Below are 20181 nucleotides of genomic sequence, written 5' to 3' on the forward strand. Positions count from 1 at the left end.
ATAAAACTCTGTCGTTTTTTCCTTTTTCACCACCGTTTTGTTTTCGTACAAAGAGGGAAAAAAATTTTAAATTTGATTAACGAGTATTTTCAATCCAGGTGTCAAATTATTTATTATAACGAAAAAAAAAATTTCCAGCGTGTCACTTCCGGATAACTGGAATCAAAACGAGTAGAAAATAAAATAAAATAAAATTTTTTTTTAATCGGCCTCGAGTTTTAAATTTTTTTTTTTTGATCGATGGTCGGTTTGCCCCAAAGGAGTTCGGGAGTTTTTTTTTTTTTTTAAAAGTCGTAAACACATACTAACCGGTCATTATATAAATTTAATGTTAGAACGTATGTAAAATGAACTAAAAATTTTTAACCCCCCCAAGCTAATTTTTTAAAAAATTTTCTTTATTTTTGACCTTTTCCTTGAATTTTTTTCCTGTGTGTGTGTGTGTGTCTCCCCACATCTCCTTCACATCTCGATTATTTTTTTTTTTTCCTCCATAAAATTTTACGCTGTCGTTTATTCGATACCCCCTTTCCTCCTCCTCCTCCCCCGATAAAAAATAAACGTTAAAAACAAAATGGTGTCGTCAACGGAAAAGAGAAAGGTAAAAAAGAAACTGGAAACTTACAATGATATAATTTTCCCTTTTTTTTTCTTTTTTTATTCGACCTTATTACATTGTTCTATTTACGACCCTGAAATTAAACGGGTTAAAAAAAATTAAAAAGGTGGAGTTAATATTATATCAAGGTAGTTTTGAAACCCGAGAAGCAGAAGACGCGTGCCTGAAACAAACTTTGTCCGAAAAATTTGCAACCGCAGATTTAAAAAAAAAATTTTCTTTTCCCAAACAAACACAAAGAATAATCGACTCTTACGAGTTTAATAATAATAATATTTTTTATACTCGTTACTCACACACGCATACATTTATATAAAATTGATAACGTGTAATCAAAATAATAATAATAATAATAATAATAATAATAATAATAATAATAATAATAATAATAATAAAAAACAACTTTGTTTTTTAACGACGACGACGAGACAAACAACAATTTTTTTTTTTTCTTTCCAGCAGAATTTTCTTTTTAATGTTTAACTTATTTGATTATTTAAAAACAAAAATTCCAATTATTTTGCACACGCACACGCTTACATACTGCAGGAATTAAAACAAACAGGTACGATAAACAGGTTGGCGTTTAACGAAAAAAAAAAAATGTCTACCGATTCTGTCACCGAACATAAAAATATTTTTTCATGGTTGGTAGCAACATTATTCTTAATAAGTTGCGTAATAAAAAAAATTTTTTCTTAAAAATGATTTAAATAAGATACAAACGAGTTTTGAGTTTCTGTCCTCCTCACTTCTCTTATGCCCTTTTCCCTACCTTATCCCTACCTTCCCCTCCCTTCCCCTCCCCTCCCCCCATTTTGTTCCATCCGATTTTACCTCCGTGTTAGAGCATAGTATATATATATATGTGGCATAAGAGCATAATATCACGATCTCCTTCAGAGGTCAAATGTCCCCCCACTTTAATTTTTTTTTTTTTTTTTTTTTATTCTTAATTATTTATAGCTCGTGTGATGTGAGCGAGTTTAAATTCTTGAGGTCGAACCAGTTAATCAATATTCAGGTACGAAAAAAAAAAAAAAAAAACTTGATTATTCCTACGACGGAAGACTTGCTACTTATTAGGTACGCCTCTCTAATAAATGGTCATCTAAAACTTATGACCGTTTTATATGAAAAAATTATAAAAAGATTTTTTTTATCATTTGATTAACCACGTTTAATTACGTCAACTTATATTGTCACGTTTACCTTTTCCCTTTGGTTGACGGCTATACAAAAAAAAAATCGTTGGGCGCGGGATATATATAAATATATATAAAACGGAAAAAAAACTATGTCGAACCTTAAAATTTTTATATACCTTTTTACCTTTGTGTAGGTACGAAACGTGTGACGTAAATACACACGCGAAAGGTTCTCTTATTTAAAAAAAAACACGCATAAAACCCTCCTCATCCTACCTTTTTCAATACACAACGTCCGCCATTTTTATTTTTTAAAGTGACGTCATCATAGGTAAAATAATTGAATGATTAATCGTGGAGATTTTTATTGATAAGGGATGATACCGTGATATTATCACCGATAAGAAAAAATTTTTAATAATAATAATAATAATAATAAAAATGGCGTTCGAGTTAAGAAAAAAGGAAAACAATTCATAAAAATCCATTGACCCCGTGTACACAACAAAAAAAAAAAAAATTTTTTTTTTGTTTTGTTTGAAGGCTATTTATTACGCAGGTCAATACCGGGCAAATTGGGTTGGGCACGCACGGGGCGAAGGTCCAACGTTTCGAATAGAGACAATTTTTATAAAATTTAAACCACAGAAGACGAATTTAAAACATCAAACGAATGAAATAAATAAATAAATAAATTGATATATATATATATTTAATTTTGGATAGACGCCATTTTAATTGTAGCCAAAAAAAATTATATATATATATATATATATATATATATATATAAACATTGTAAAGTTAAATGTCTTAACCTCGTTTTGTTCAAAGAATATTTTTTTTGTAAAACTCAATAAATAAATAATTAATAGAAAATAATAATAATAATAATAATAATAATAATATGTCGCATTTCACGTTTATTCTCGTGCAAACAACGAATATATTCGTAACGGTCAAAGAAAATTTCCTTCTCTCTCCCTCCTTCTCCCTACTCTCTCCTTCTCTTACAAAGGAAAGCTCATAAGAATTCATTCATAATAATAATAATAATGTTTTTTAAAAACAAATATCTAGTCTTGGATGATGATGATAATAATAATAATAATAATATCAAATGACATAAATGATACTGTCTCAAAATGTCAGCAAGTTCAATCAACCACAAAACAAAGGTAAAATTTTTTTTTTTTTTTTTTAAAGAAAAAAAACTGATTCTTTAATCAAGGTTACGTGGGAATAGAAAAATTAAATTCAAAATACACGTTTATACACGTTTAAAAAAAAAGAAAAAGAAAAAGAAAAAAATTTTTTTTTTTAAATTAATAATTAACGCGTTTTCAGTAGCTCAAAATTTAACGGAGTAGTTAATAAATTATTATTTGAATAATGTTATTAACTCGATGATTTTCTCTCTCTCTCTCTCTTTTTTTTTCCTAAATTATTATTCGCGATGGGGGGAGGGGAGGAGGGGGAAAGAAAACAAAGGTTGGATGAAAAAAAAAGGAAACGTTTGAAAATTTCGATTTTTTCGACAGGACAAAAAAAATCTGTCGGATTTTTTAAAAAAAAAAAAAAAAAAAAAACGGTCGCGAGTTCATTTGTTGTGAAAATAGACAAAAAAAAAACGAACGAAACGAAAAAAAACAAAATTTAAACTCTTTTCCCCACCTTTGATTCACCTGTTGCAATTAAGTTCGTTCCTTCCACTTGTTTTTAGTGTTCTTACAACCACGACTCGAGTTTGGTTTTTTTGTTACTTTTTTTTTTTTTACTTTTTTTAACATCTTTTCTTTTTATATATGTATATATATATATATAATTTTTTATTAAACATTCCGCGTTTTGTTTGTTTGTTTGTTTTTTTACGAATTAATTTATTTTCTAGTGTTTTTTTTTGGTTGTTTGTAGTTGTTAACAAACGATATTCGGTTAGTAATTTTGTGTTACAAGTGAATGATAAGTGATCGCGTTGTGTTGTTTGTTTCATTTTTCCCCCCAAAAAAACAAATTTGGTACATAAATTTTGGATCTTTTCATTTTTTTTCTCATTATTATTATTATTGTATTGAGATTTAACTTAACCGCCGGTGAAAAAAGAAAAATTTTTACTTTTTTATTCGTATTATTGGCTTTGACGTCCATGCAAACGGTAAAACGAATTTTTTACGAAAAATGATTTAAATTTAAATTTATACTCGTGCCACGTTTTTTTTTATATATATATATATATAAATTTTAAAATTAAATTTAAAATTATTGAAAAAAATCCCCACCCCCCGCGCCCCATATCGAAACGTTTAAACGAACGACGCGAATTTTTATTTTTTATTCCCCGCAATAAAACATTTCGCGCACTTTGCTTCGTTCGATTCGTTCGAAACGTTCGAAAATTCAAATTTTAAACGACGATCGCGAGTCGATGAATTCGACGAATCACATCAATTTAAGTTTTTTGAATGATAGGAGGATAAAAAAAAACGTTAAAACGTCATCGGAATTGTTTTCTTTTTCGTTTTGGTATTCGTAAAATAACAAATACTGAATATTTTATGCAAATATTTAAAAAAGAAAGAAAAAAAAAACGTACAATGTATTTAACACTTTGCGTAATTACATTCAGATTATAATAACGACAATTCTCTAGAACATTTTTTTTTTTTTTAAATATTTCGCGACTGTGTTCTATTTTTAACGTTTTTTTTTTTTCGTGTCACATTTTTAACGATGATGATGATGATACCGCCACGACAAATTTGAAATATTACAATCGTTTACTTTTAAAATATATATCAATTTTTTATTTGCCATATCTTGCGTATAAAATAAACGCAAAAAACGCACTTTTTCTTATTATTATTATTATTTGACTATTTTTATACCCAAAAATTAAATTTTTACCTGTTTGAATAAAAATAGACAAACAACGATTCAAAAAAAAAAAAAAAAAAGTCTGCAAACAATCAGTGAATTGTTGTATTTTTTTTTTTTTTATTCAAACAGGTACACGAAAAAAAAAGTATATTTAAACAATTACTGGGAAAATTATTATTATTATTATTATTATTATTATTATTGTAATAAATATTTGAGACCATTCGTGTGAGTTTTTTTTAATTATTTCTCACACACACAGGTTGTTGGTGTTATTATTATTATTATTATTTTGCATAATAAAATGAGTTTAATTAACCTTTGTTAAATATTATTAGGTTTTAAAACACGAAAACTATTAAATAATGTTTGCGTTTTAAAGAAAAAAATTAATTACACCGGATTTCGAAACTCCTTCCCCCCCAAAAATAACGAAAAAAATTTAGTTAAGCCCCCCCCCCATTTTATTTTTGTTAATAATAATAATAAGAAAATTATCCGGTGGGTTTAAGAGTTTGAGAAAACGGTTTGTTAATAATAATAATAATGATTTTTTTTACTTACATACTTATCGGGTCAGGAGAAAAATGAGAAAACCAATTATTAATTAATTATTTAATCACGATGATCGTGATAATAATAATAATAATAATACTTAATCGATTAATTAAATATTATTTTAAATAAAAAAAAATATCACTCGATGGCATTTATGTATGTGCCATCACAAATAAATGGAACGATAATAATAATAATATTGATTAATCGATCGGGATTTAAATTTTTACGCAATTTTTGCAAAATCCAAACGAGGATGTTTAAAAAAGAAAATGGCGGTCGAGTGACGAAAATAATCCGTGACGGTTATCATCGATAAAATATTTAATTATTCCTATTGGTTGTCGTAAAATTGTAGTAACCTTTAATGCTAATAACTAAAATTTAAGTTTAGCGTTTGTTGTTGTCGTTGTTACCCCCGTTTGTTTTAGTTAATAATAATAATAATGTTTTTTTTACCTGTCGACTTGAAAATTAATAAAAATAATTTTAGAGAGTTTTCATTTATAACAATTTATTTATTTATGTTAGTGACACTTGGTCAAAAACGTGGACGATTAACGGCTTAAATTTCGTGTAAATAGAATCGTACGTTAATTTTTTTTTTGGAAATTATGTCGTTCGTGAAATTTACGCACGACAATTGACACGTTAGAAGCGTTCCGAAACATTTTTTTTTTTCCATCGTGGGATTAGTTATCACTGTAGAGACTTGTTATCAATGCTGTCGGATAACTAACGAACCGTAAACAAAATCATTCCAGTACGCGAATCGTTACACGTTCTTTAATCACGACATTTTCCCGCCACGACACGATTTGCCACGAGGGGGGATGAAGAAATTATTATTACGTAAATAAATAAAAAAATTATTACGATTCGTCGTAATTTTTATTACCCTCAAAACGTTTTTTTTTTTAATTCATTAAAGATTTTACGATAGGAAAATTAAAATTTATTTATTTATAAAAAAACAGAAAAATTGGGCGGTGTTACTATTTATGTTAATGCAAATAATTTTAAGACGTACATCGTCGTCATCGTCGTCGTCTGCTTTTTTTCGATTAAATCAAAAAAAAAAAAAAAAAATCGTTATTACGTGCGTATTTAGGTGTGGCTTTTGGATATATTTCAATCGCTTGAACTTTTCTAAGGTTATCGGAAAACAAAAAAAAATTCGTTAGTAATTATTAATTGGAAAAGTTTTAATAAGGGTGGGGGGCTGTCTGTTATCGATCGGTTTTCTTTTTTTAATAATTTTATAGCACACAAACGCACAAAATCGTTCTCATTCAAATCATTATTATTATTAATTAAATTATTTAATTATCCAGGTGTGGTGATGTTATGATTAGAAAATTTTCTCAAATTAATTTATTAATAACTCATTAATTAAAAACAAATCACGGATTTTATTATTTTATTATAATTATTATCATTATTATCCTTGTTTTTTTTTTTAAATCGGTTCGCGGGGAAAGGAGGGGTTAATAATAAGTAATTATTATTTCAAATCATTTTTTCGCGTTTGCAACGGACGAAAAAAAAAAGCCAACAAACAAACGATTTATCCGTGGGATGCGGGAAGAAAAAAATAAAAAAAAAAAAAAGATTACATCGAACGACAGCAAAGTTAAAAGTCCAATTCACAAATTTATTATTATCATTATTATTATCATTATCATTACGGATTTTTCAATTTTATTTATTTATTTATTTTTTTTAGATTTAATTTTTAAAAAACTTCTGTTTTTTTTTGTGTTTATCAGACGTTGCAGTAATAAAAATTTTAAATTGAAAAAATAAAAACAATATTATTAATATTATTATTATTATTATTATCATTACTTTTTTTATTTAATTAAAAAAATAATTTTTTTTTGTAAAAAAATGGTGTTTTCATCGTGAAATATCGTGATTTTTTTAACAAATGACTTCCGGATTATATAAAAGTGCGAAAATAACGAATCATTTCCTTCCTGTCAAATGATGCGGGAACTGGATACCGTCAGCCCTGTGGTTTGGCCATCTTGGTGTTACTCAGGTAAATTTTTTTTTTCTTATTTATTTAATTAACCTTTCGACCTTTGTTTTTTTTCGCGTAATAATAATAATAATAATTTTTAATCGGATCGATGAAATGATCGTTTTTTTTGATTCGCGCGTGTGTGTGTGCGTATAGTCATATATTCGCGCTTGCTTGTGATAAGGATTTACAATAGATGATATTAGGGAAGAGAGAGAGAAAGAAAGAGAGAGAGAGAGAGATATTAAAAATAATACTCGCAAATTTTTTTGTTGTAAGCGTGCACGGATTGCAGGAACGCGACGACGCATCGCATTACATTTAATTGGGTGACCGACCTTTACTCTAAATGTTGACGCGTATGTACGAGCGCGAACGCACGCGAACGCAATTTAATTCGACGATAAAGAATGAGGAATGTATTTACGAATGATTCTATTTACACGTCGTGTCTCGAAATTCGCGCGGTTTTTGTAAATTTAAAAAAAAAAAAAAATTTATATCTGATAATTAAATCGGTGTCAATATAAAATTACTTATGTTAGTCCCTTTTGTAAACATTTCTTGAAAATAATAATTATTACTGAGAGTAAATTACGCGGCGTTTTTTTTTTTTTAAACGAATGGGTCGCGTTTAATTAAAAAAAAAAAAATTTTTTTTATACGAGGAGAAATGATAATTAAACAGATGGTAAAATTTTTTTTTTTTTTTTTTTTTTTTTACTCTGATTGTCGAGTGACGATTTGACTTTATTTCGCCGCGTAATTTACGCACTTCACCTGTTCGCGTTCGCGTTTTCTACCTGGCAATTTAAAAAAAAAAATTTTTTTTTTTTTAATGACATTTTAAATGTGACTTAGTAGTTGGGATCGGTTGGTCACACAACAACACAATCGATCAATCACGATGATAACGTTGTGTGTGTGTTTGTTTGTTTGTTTACCTTGATAAACTTTTTTTTTTTTTTGTTGATTGCGTACGTCAATAATTACGGTGCGCAAACAATCTGACCCATTTAAAATGTTTGTAATATCATTTGCGCGATTGTACGATTCGATGATAAAAAAAAAAAAAATTATCAGGAAAATTATCCAATGGAAACAGCGACGCGTTCGTTTGTAAACAAAGAAAATTTTTTTTTTTTTAAAAAGGTGTATAAAATTTCAAGAATATAATAATCTTCATTCTTTTACTAAAATAATAATAATAATAATAATAAACTAGTCGAAATCATTATGTCCAGTTTTAAGTTTTTTAAATGCGAACTAAATTAACGGTCAAACGGTAGTAGGAACGTGGAGGGGGGGGTTGAGAATGGTAGGAAAAAGTACAAGCAGGTGTGCCAGGTGCGATCGCGCGCGTATTAGAACAAAGAGAAAAAAAAACCGCGCAAATTTAATTGTCGTGGGATTAGAAATTGTTTCGCATGTTATTAATCTGTTTTATTTTCATTATAAGAGAGAGAGGAAGAGAGAAATAAACGCGGCGTAGTCGGAAAATGTTTTTTTTTTTTTTTCAATCAGTTTAAAATTATTATTAATATTATCTCTTAAAGTTCAAAGGTTAATTAAAAACGTTTAACACGATTTAACCGATCGCGTCGTCGTACGCGTAACCTTTTTTTTTTTTTTTTTATAATTAAACGTATAAGTAGAGAAAGAGAGAGAGAGAAAAATTATTTCTACGTGACAGATACTTAATATAAATTAAATTTTATTATTTCGAGTTATTTACACGTTAATTCTACCTACACGCTAAATTAATTCGCGCGAATCGAAAAGGAAAAAAAAATTTTTTTAAAAAATTATTCACAGTCGGATGATTATCGAATGGCGATTTTCCATTTTGAAAAAAAAAAAAAATAATAATAATAATAATTTTTGCGGTTTATTTGTATAACGAAAAATCTAGAAACGAATCGAACAAATAAAAAAAAAAAAAATTCCAGAATTTTTTTTTTTTAAAAGAGACCTTAAAACGACGATAAAAAAAAGAAAAAAAAACTGGAAAATATTTTTTTCGGATTATAATATGCATAATAATAATAATAATAATAATAATAATAATAATAATAATAATAATAATAATAACTTTTCCGCTAAATTCTAATTAATGTATTTTTTTTTTTCGGGTTTAAAAATTAAAAATTATAAATATTTTGATTTTATTATTTTCTTCTTCTGACACGTCAAATTATAAAATAATAATAATAATAAAAGGATTTTTTTTTTAAATTTGATTTCGAACGATGATAATGAAATACGTTGAAAAAAAATTTAAAAAGAAACGTTTCTCTCTCTCTTTCTCTCTCTCTCTCTCTTTCTCGAAAAGTTGTAAGGATATTTATTAATATTATTTATTGAACGATAAAACTTTATCAATTATTATTATTACGTTTCGACCTTTAAAACTTACGTGTTTTGATGGTGATTGTGATGGTGGTCGTGGTAGTGGTGGGGAGGGAGTAGCGGAGGTAATGGCGGCAGTGGTCAAAATAAATTTAAGGTGTGGTAGCAAAAGTCAGAAAGAAAAAAAATTTTTTTTTTTTTTCCATTTCAACTACCCCACCGTCGTGAACATGAAATTTCGTTCGTTATTATTATTATTATTATTACAGATTTTCAAAGAGTGTTAACTCTTCTTCGCAGACTACATTCTCTCCTACCACCACCACCAACTATCATCCGATCAATCAATTTCGATTTAATTGAATAAAAAAAAAAACCACTCCTACCTGTCTGTCGACTGACTCCTAAACTTTGCCTGGTCGTTTTTTTTTCTTCTCAGGTTCGACTTTGAAACCATGCTTTTGTTCAAAGGTCACTGCTACCTAAAAAAAAAAAAAAAAGTTATTAGATCGAGCTTGACGAGAATTTTAATTACACGATCGATATATCGATCGATCGATCGAATTGTTTATCAGTTTTTTATTATCACAGAGAGAGAGAGGCTACCATCTTTGTTTTTATAAATTTTTTTTTTAAATTTCGGTTTAGTTTCTTTCTAGAACATTCCGTGTACGCGCACCACCCACGCACACCTAATTGTAAAAACGTAAAAATCAATTAATGCATATTTTTTTCTTCTGCTATTATTATTTTCCTTTGCAAATTTTTTTTTTTTTTTTAATTCGAAAATAATTTATTAACGAAATTCAAGTTTTTTTTTTTTTTCCACTAAAATAAAAAAAAAAAATAAATTCAAACCGTGAGACGTGGCATTAAAAAAAGTCGTATTAATGTGCAAGGCCGGTCAACCGTTGAGGTCTAAAAAAGTCAAGTTTCAGGCACAAAATCCGACGGTTTTTAATTAAAATGGCAAAAAAAAAAAAAAATAAAAATAACGTGGAAATAAAATCGCGGTTTTGATTTGCAAGTAAGGAAAACAAAAAAAAAAAATAAAAATAATCGCGAGACCTTGAACGCGAGCACAAAGTTCGATCGAAAACCTGAATTTGACAAAAAAAAAAAAGAGTAATAATAATGATAATAATCACGCGTCACGCTGAACCAAATTTTTTCATTTTTTTTCGGAAGTCACGATTTGAAAAAATTTTTAAGAGAGGTTGGTGACAAAAATAGGAAAAACGTGAATTATTTCGGGTTTGATTTGATTGATAACGAACCGAGCATGAAAAAAAAATAATAATGATAATAATCGGGGTCAGGTTATGATGATGATGATGACACGTCGTCATTAAAGCGCGACCCATAAAATTGATTAATTGAATTTTTTTTTTTTATATATATATATATATATAATTTTTATTTAAGAACGTCATTTTATTTAAAAAAATTATTATTATTTTTGTGACATTTAATTATTTACAGTTTTCAAAGAGAGGGGGAGGGGGGAAAAAACTGTCGTCACCGTTTTTATTTTTTAAATTTTAAAATTTTCCCGCCAAAAATTCATTCATTCCCCTCTTCGATTTCCTATCGACGTCAATAACATTTCGTCGAATGATTTTTTTTTTTTTAATCGAAAACTTTCTTTATTTTTAAAACCTTGAAAACGTTAAGGCAAACAAACAAACAAACGAACAAACAAATCTTCCGAACTAACAAACGAAGGCAATCAGTTCGGGAAAAAAAAAAGTGGAACTAGCGATCCGATTGATCACGTGTTTGGGAAAAAAAGAAAATTTTTTTAAAATAAAAATTAGGGAAAGCCTTGAAAATGCCATAAAAAAAAAAATCTTAAAATGTTTTGCCATTATTTGGTTTTATCGGGTCGGCGGGGGATCGCGGGGGTGGCGGTGGCAATGGCGGCGGTGGAAAGCCGTCGAAAACGGTGGTTTTTTTTTTATATATATAAGCAAATAAATTCATGACTTATCAGATGCATAAAAACCCGATAAAAAAAAAAAAACCGTTGTCGAACGTGAACGTATCACAAACTAAAACCAATAAAAAAAGAATAATAATAATAGTAATAATAATAATAATTTGACCCTTGAAAAGTCCTTTGATAACAAGAGTTTATGTTGTGATGATGATGATGACCTTTCGAGACTTTTTCGATTCGATCATCGCACCTGAACAAAATCGTGTTTTCAAACAATAAACACAGAGAGAAAGAGAGAGAGAGAGAGATACGTTTCAGAAAGATTCGTAATTAAAGAAAAAGAAAAAAAGGGGGCAAAGCCCTTTTTTCGCGGAAATTTCGCGGAAAAAAAAAAAAAAATTTTTAAATAAAATGGATGACACTCAACTAATCGTTCATTTTTTTCGTTTTTTTTTTTCTCGGTTTTTTATTCTCATCCCCCTTTTATAAATCGGCCAATAGTGATGATAATAATAATAATAATAATAATTGGCCCGGATTTCATTTTGTCCCATGTGTACTACGGGGGGGGCGGGGTCCGTTTTTTTTTTTTTTTTTGCTCTTTTTTTTTCTGTTGCGGCGGGGGTAAAAAAAAAATGTCGCGTCGCATTTACGAGGAATCAAAAAAAAAAAAAAAACAAGAAAAATTTCCAGTTTTTTCTCTCTTTCTCTCTCTCTCTCTCTCTCACTTCAAGTCATTAGTATACGATGAAATATTTATTTTTAATAAATTATTATTATTATCGCTAATCGAAAAAAAAAAAAAAAAAAGAAAACCTGGAATTCGTTTTCCAAAAATGATCGTCGCGACCGCATATTAAAGCCGACAAAAGGAAATGCAAAAAAAAAAAAAAAACGGGTTATTTAAAATAATAATGATAATAAGCCATATAAATTATGTTATTAATAAAAAAAAAAAAAAAATTTTTCAATTTAAATACAAAAGTTTTTTTTTTTACAAAGATATTTTTATTAAAAAATGAGTAAACACGACACGACAGGAGGATTACTTACATTAATCGAAATGAATAATAATGATGATGATAATTTGAGAGAGAGAGAGAGAGAGAGAGAGAGAGAGAGAGAGAGAGAGAGAGAGAGAGAGAGAGAGAGAGAGAGAGAGAAAAGAAAAGAAAGAAAAAGAAAAAAGAAGAAAAAATTGAAAACAAGAAGAACTTGACGCGGTTGAGAAAAACAAGTGGCGGAATTAATAAAATAATAATAATAATAATTCTCCGGATTATTATTATTTATTTATTGATAATATTATTATTATTACTATTGCTACCACTACCACTACTACTACTTAAATATCAACATTAATAAATGAATACAAAGTATATACATAAGTATATACATAAACATAAATTTTATATAATGAAACATTTGAATGTATATATATATATACGACAAAGGAGAAGAAGCAGAAGAACAAGAAAAAAAAAACACACAGAAGTTGAAATTATCATTATTATTATTATTATCATCGTCGTCGTCGTCGTCGTGGTTTATTATTTATTTATTTATTATTAATAATAATTAATAATTTTATTTAAAAGAAAAATTTTTATTGAAAAAAAAAAAAAAAATGGCAATGTTTTCGTCACGTGGTTTTGTCGTCTGCTTTGGAAAACGAATTTCTTTTTTTATTATTATTATTATGATTTTTAGTATTATTATTATCATCATCAACAACGTCATCGTCATCGTCATCGTCATCGTCAACTAATTAAACGAATATACTGCAGGCCAAAGTCTATTGTTTTTTTCTGCTGCGAAGGTTTTCAAATAATTCGTTCGTTCATTCATTCATTCATTCATTCATTCATTCATTCATTTATTCGTACATGCATACGTTTATTCATTCATGCATTCACCTTGATTTTCGCGTTATCCGAATCGCGGATACGTCACACAACGTTTTCGTTCGTTCGTTCGCTTGCTTGCTTGCACTTGACTCGGTCACGTAACGTGACAATAAAAATAATTTTTTTTTTTTTTGAAAGGGCGACGAAAAAAATCGATGGACGCGCGTGTGAATGCAGGCTCTCTCAAACATTATTATTATTATTATTATTATTACTTTTTTTATAAACTTCCTCGTTTGAATTAAAAAAAAAAAAAAACAAAAGAAAACGTGAACGCGTTCGGTACTCGTCGGTTGAGCAAAAAAAAAAAAAAAAATGTCCTCATTTTGTGCCAGAGAGTGTGCACGAGATGATGACAGGTTAAATGAATGGCATCACGATTTAATTTTTTTTTCTTACCGTAATTATTACCAGAAATTATCCATAAAAAAAAATAATAATAATAATAGGAAAAAATAGTCGTTCCAAATCGTAAAAGCCGACGCGAAACGGGTTGAAGAAAATTATATCGAACCTGCAAAAAAAAAAAAAAAAGGAACGTTTGACCTTGACTCGAACGACATGCACGACACGTTTTTGTCATCGCGAGAGTATGTGTGTGTGTGTGTTATTCCGTCACGGCTGTGACACGGTATCTCATTTAAGAAAAAAATAAAAAGAGAGAGAGAGAGATGAGATAGAGTGAAAAAAAAAAAAACGAGTGCGAGAGGACAATTGTAATTATAAAGATGAAATCGGTATCGTTAAAAAAAAAAACGAAGTGGCAGGAGAAAGAAGAGAGAAAGAGAGGGAAAGAGTTGGTGATTATGATGTGGCAAATCTGTCATCAACATCTCTCTCATCGTCACGGATAATAATAATAATAAAAATTTTAGCTGAAGAATTTAGAAAATTTTTTTTTATAATGCGAACGTTTAAAAATTCAACCGGAAAAGGTTAATGATAATAATAATAAACAAAGACGACAACAACAACAACCGCAAATGATTTTGTCACGAACGTCAACCGTTAGAAAGAAGTCAAAGAAAATATTAATAAGAATTTTTAAAAAATTTTATAAATAAATATGGCCGCGAAGAAAAACATTTTCGAACGTGATTAGTTTGTTGTTGTTGTTTTGCCTTTTTTTTTTTTTTTTTTACATTGTTGGTACCCTTTGGTCAAAGTTAATGTCTTTTATTTATTATGTTTTCCGTCGGATTTGTTGATAAGACCGAACAAACAAACAAACAAAAATTTTTCTCGTTTTCGTGTTAAGAAAAAAAATTTTTTTTTTTTGGCGCCATGGCGAATTTTCCATCGATGGAATGTTTTTTTCGTTGAAAAATTTACGCGCGTACGACAAACGTGAATTAAATAAAAAATTATTATTATTATTATTATTATCATTATTATCGTTTACGACAAACAAGTCGTACGTGTTACAATTTGTGTTTAAACTAGTTTTTACTTTCGCAAATTAAATAAAAAAAAAAAAAAAAAAATAGATTTTCGATTGGTCGCGTATATATACCGTTAAATCAATAATTTAAAAAAAAAAAAAAATTTCGCGGCCATTTAAATGACACGCGGTCGAAAGGGGGAGGAGGAGGGGGAGTGCGCCACATTTGCGAAGAGAAGGAGGGGGGATGGGGCAAGGTAGTAGGAAAGAAAACAGTTTTGAAAACCCCTACTTACGCCCCTACTTTTTTTCACTGACATCACATTCTCTCGTACGAGAGAGAGAGAGAGAGAGAGAGAAAGATAAAAAAACCTTGGTCCCGTCCTGCTACTACCAGTGAGTGGTACCTACCCAATCTCGTAATTAGTTATTTAACGGAATTTTATGACCTCCCCTCCCCCTCCTCCTCCTCCTTCTTTTGATCGAGAGAGAATTTTACTGGAATTAATCAATGAAAAGAAATAATTGTTGCTCAGGTTTACGTGTTTCTCTCTCTCTCTCTCTATCTCACTTGCTCACCGAATCACGATTCTCCCCCTTTCAGAAAAAAAAATAAAGTAGAAAGAGTAGCTTTCCACGGTAGAATTCGATGGAAGGAATCGTTTGTACGTTTCCTCGGGGGTCTCAAGGGTGTGCCCAATTTAAACGAAGTAATGGGATCCGGAGTTTTTCGGATTATTAGATTTCACTTTATTGTCCAGAGGGTGCAATAACAACCGAACTGTTGGTTGGTAATCGTGAGCATTTCAAATCTTATTGTTATTATTATTATTATTAATCTTTAATTTAATCCGTGAAATCGCATTTTTTTTTTTTTTTCAAACGTTTGCCCTAACTTTTGTTTTTAATCGTACACACACACACACACGCGGAAACTCATTATTATTATTATTATGGACAACGGCAAATTTTTTTTTTTTTTTCGGTCTCTTATCAATTGTGTGTTATCACATCAAAATATAATTTTTCCAAGTTCCGTTAACAGATTTAACTTAAAGACCTGAATAACGAACGTGTTTACGAGTCAATTAAATAAAACCGTGAGCATTGAAATCTTTTAAATAATTCGACCGTAACGTTCAATTACTGGAGCAATGAGGGGGGGGGGAAAAAAAAGAAAACCGTTCGAAATGAGCTTTTTAAATTTCGTCTCTATCACGACCTTAAACCGTTCGTACCGAAAAAAAAGCGTTCGTGAAAACGAGGGGGACGTTCGGGTAAATGACTCGTTTTTGTTTTTTTTTTTTTCGGAATTCGAAAGAGTTAAAAAGCGCAAAATTCAACGGTGCTCATCGAAACGTTTCCTTTAATAAGTGTATTGCTATCGTAATTTTTTTTTTTTTGGGTTGGTGGAACTGAATGAGGTTATATGTCGCATAATTAGATTGTCGTCGTCGTCGTCGTCCTGTCCAAAATTATTATTACTATTTTTTTTTTGTTTATTTCCTGGAGAAAAATAAAAGCATTTAATGATGGTTATTATTATTATTATTATTCGTTGATTGCGTTCCGCGGCGGCGACATTTTGCACTTATCTCATTTGTAGATTTTCAAATAATTAAATTTGATTTTGTTTTTCTGTTTTAGGAGAAGGACAAAACGAAACGGACAATTCATCGAACGTATCAGATAACGGAAAAGATAATCTGGCTAATCTTTCCCATCACATAACTCCGACGAAAACTCGCGGGAAAAGACGAGTCAACTCACTAATGTCCCACAGGTATCAACAGCGTCAAACGGGAGAACTCAACGGCGAGTCAAAACACGTCGATAATAAAATAAACGACGTTAAAGAAATAGATATAAAAAAGGAAAATGTTAAAACGGAAAGGCTGAGCCCGATGTCTATGACGACGACGACGACTACGACCACGACAACGAGTGCGATATCGTCAATGACGACGAGCACGACGAGCACGTCCGTCGCGAACAATGCAAATGCTGCAGCAGCAGCAGCTGCTGCTGTCGCTCACGGTGATAATAATTCGAACAGTTCGAGAAGCGGAACGCCAAGCAGCTCCTATCCAGGTACGCCGCCAGGTTGCATTGCTGATTCTCGGGAGCACGGATCCAGTCCTTTGAATACGTCTTCGTCTCACGGTCAAAGTGGTTCTCATCTCAAGCAAATGGAACAAATGATGATGTCGAGAAACTACAGCGATTTCATGAGGAGTTTGGCTGCCAAATATAACAACGCTAATCCAAACGAGTACGTATCGAACGTTTTTTACTTTAAGGGTTTTAACTTTGAAAGGTGGTGGTGGTGGTGGTAATGGCGGCTTGTTGGGAAGGGGGGGGTCAAACCTTAAACCACGTATTACGATAACGTTTGTATACATCGAAATGACGTGCCTTTTTTTTTTTTCCTCCAAGTGCCCTCCTACGAACTCTCGTCCTCGGCCTGTGCCTCATTCTCAGGTTAACATATATTATTATTATTATTATTAAATGAAATCGTCGTAGTTAAAAAAAAAATCGTCCTTGCTGTTATTTAGGTTTGTACTAAAATGCGGGATGTCTCCATAGTTAGTGTCGAATGGGTAACCTCACAACAACAAAGAGGAAATGAAAGTCTAAAAAGTCTTAACCGCACGACCTTGTCCATAAGGCCGTTGAATATTTTGTCTCGATATTTTTTATTATTAATAATAATAATAATAATAATAATAAATTATCATTACTGGTATTATTATATTAAATAAATAAGAAAGAAAAAAAAAACCCCAGGTAAAAGCCGCGTGACGCAGTGACATTTTTAACAAAATAATAATAATAATAATTTTAGTAATGGATAAATTTTTTTTTGACTAAGAAAAGATGAATATAAGAAGATTTTTGTTTTTTTTTTTTTTTATATTTTTTTCAAAGCTGCGATTTTGATTCAAGATCGTTAATGAATGATTGCGAGTCAAATGTTATCACGGGGTTGACTTTCATCCATTTTGTAAGTTTTGGAGTCAATTTATATATATATATATATTGATTGAATATAATCTTTTCTTTTCTTGTGTTTATCTTTGCCGTATATATACATATTTGTCTAATTGTAATTATTAATTTTTAAAAAAATAAAATATATATATATATAGTTTCTTACCTTCCGCCATTTTGTTTTTTTCAGCTACTTCAGCTCGGTGAGAAATGGATTTCCTCCGTCGCTCGATCCACGTTTTAGTTCTTTTAAATCCGGAGCGGCATCATCGGCATTTGTCGGATTGATGGGTCCTCTCACCGCCGCAGGTTCATCTCCGTCCAACCAACAAACGATATCGGGTTCGTCGTTGCCGAGCGAACAACAAACGAGGCATTCTTCGGCGAAGTCTCAATCGGATGTCTTCGGTCCAAATTTCGGAGTTCCGTCATTGAACGGACTCAATCCGTTCGGGGGTGGAAATATAAATTCGCTTTTTCCACCAATGATAGACATGAGTTCGACTCAAGCTCTTTTAAGCATGGTTCGAACGGCGAGTGCTCAAAATCAAGCTCAATTAGAAAGTTATTTGAAAGGCGGCGGCGGCGGCGGCGGTGGCGGTAGCGGTGTCGGTGGTGGTGGTGGTGGTGGTAGTGCTCACGTGCAATCGGGAACGAAAAGACCCAACGAAACGTCTCCCCTAGATTTATCATCCGCGTCGACTCCGGTTAGTAAAAAAATTAAAAAAGAAATAACGAAAGACGGTTTGTACGAGAACATATTGAATTTACCACTCTTAGACGCGTTGAGGACTAAAGACCTATCGAAAATTAGTACAAAAAATAGAAGCATAAGTCCAAATTTAGTTCAAAAAAAAAATTTGCAAAACTCTTTAAATAATTTACAAAACACCATTTCGTCATTGAACGTGCGAACGTCTCCGAATAGAGCGAACGCGTCTCCGAGGTGTTCATCTTTGTGCGGTGCCGATGGGAAAGCGTGCTCGGATTCGGAAGGTCAATCAATTGCTCACTGGACGGTCGAAGATGTTTGTTCGTTTGTTAGCAGCATCGACATATGTGCCGAATATGAAAAAGTGAGTAGAATTTTTTATTATTATTATTTTTTTTTTGTCTTCCTCCACGTTTTTCGTTGCGAAAAATGTAAACATTTTGATACGTACAAACGACAAACGGATTCTATCGGTTACGAGTATTATTTTGAAATCGAAGTAAAAAACGTTTGCATCGATAAATAAATTTAGTCGTGGCAATATTGTCGGTGTGTGTGTGTGTGTGTGTGCGTGTGTGTTATGACATTCGCCGCTCTTTGCACCTACTCATTCTTACGGCCCCCGCCGCCACTCAACCTCTCTCTCTCTCTCTCTCTCTCTCTCTCTCTCTCTCTCTCTCCACACCTATAATATTACCCAATAGAAATGAGAGCCGCGCCCTTTTATCACCTTCACCTTTAGCCACCGATTTCTAACCTACAAAATCAAGCAATATCAACTTTATTAGCAAACGCCTTTTTTTTTTTTTAAATGTTGCCGAACTGTTATTATTCGAATGTCTTTTTCTCCTTGTTTAATTTATAAATGACCGAACGTTTGGAATTTTGTGCAACGGAAAACAACAACAACAACAATAACCATAACAACCAATTTTAATAACGAAGAAAAAATGTTTACCATCACATTAAAAACTCGTCAAGAGAGTGTCGTGTCAATTTATGCGAAATAAATGAAAATGAGATGAAGAAGAAGAAGAAGAGTTAAACTCACGACTAAAGAGGTCAAAGGTTAATATTGACGGTTTGCAACGCATTTCAAGCACGCACGCACGCACGAACGAACGCGGGGAATCATTAGACGAAAATAATGAGAAAAGACGTTTAAATTTTAAAATTTGAATAATTGCAAAACAAAAAAACGATTCGAAGGTTTTATCGTGGCAGCAACGTCATCGTCATCCCTCCCCCCCGGCCCGTTCTCACGTCTCTTTCCGCTCTACTCCGATAGAATAAGATGCTGTTGTCGGATGGTGTTTGCGACAGGAGCAGAAGAAACGGAAGGAACAAAGGCAGCAGCATCGTGGAATTAGATTTATTTGCATAAATTTATTATGCACGGATTATTCATTTTTACATTTACGTAGTCGTCGTATTATAAACGAGGTGTTTTGCGTAGTCATATAAGGAACACAACCTGAACGGTGGTGGTGCCTGGTGGAATGCCCAAATGCTTTTTCTCTCTCTCTCTCACACTTTTCAAATCAAAATTGACGTCATAGGCATAGAGCCAACGCGGAAGGAAATCTATTCATAGTTTATAAAGAATGTCAGTTTTATTGTTTATCTTTTTGGGCAGAAAAAAAAAAAAAAAGATGGTGGCGTGTATTTAACACG

The 20181-nt window shown here is 30.9% G+C and overlaps 1 protein-coding gene across 1 annotated transcript; it reads left to right on the forward strand.

Annotated features, from left to right (window-relative positions):
• Positions 1-15450: 15450 nt before the first annotated feature.
• Positions 15451-19263, forward strand: Phum_PHUM614410 (suppressor protein SRP40, putative; the record flags this gene model as incomplete). Its single annotated transcript, XM_002433072.1, has 5 exons — positions 15451-15511; positions 16449-17073; positions 17986-18359; positions 18480-18871; positions 19219-19263. 5 exons carry the CDS (start codon positions 15451-15453, stop codon positions 19261-19263), a joined length of 1497 nt encoding a protein of 498 aa, XP_002433117.1.
• Between the last annotated feature and the right edge of the window lie 918 nt (positions 19264-20181).

Source organism: Pediculus humanus, genomic scaffold, assembly GCF_000006295.1.
Source record: "Pediculus humanus corporis 1103172108322 genomic scaffold, whole genome shotgun sequence".
Lineage (NCBI taxonomy): Eukaryota > Metazoa > Arthropoda > Insecta > Psocodea > Pediculidae > Pediculus > Pediculus humanus.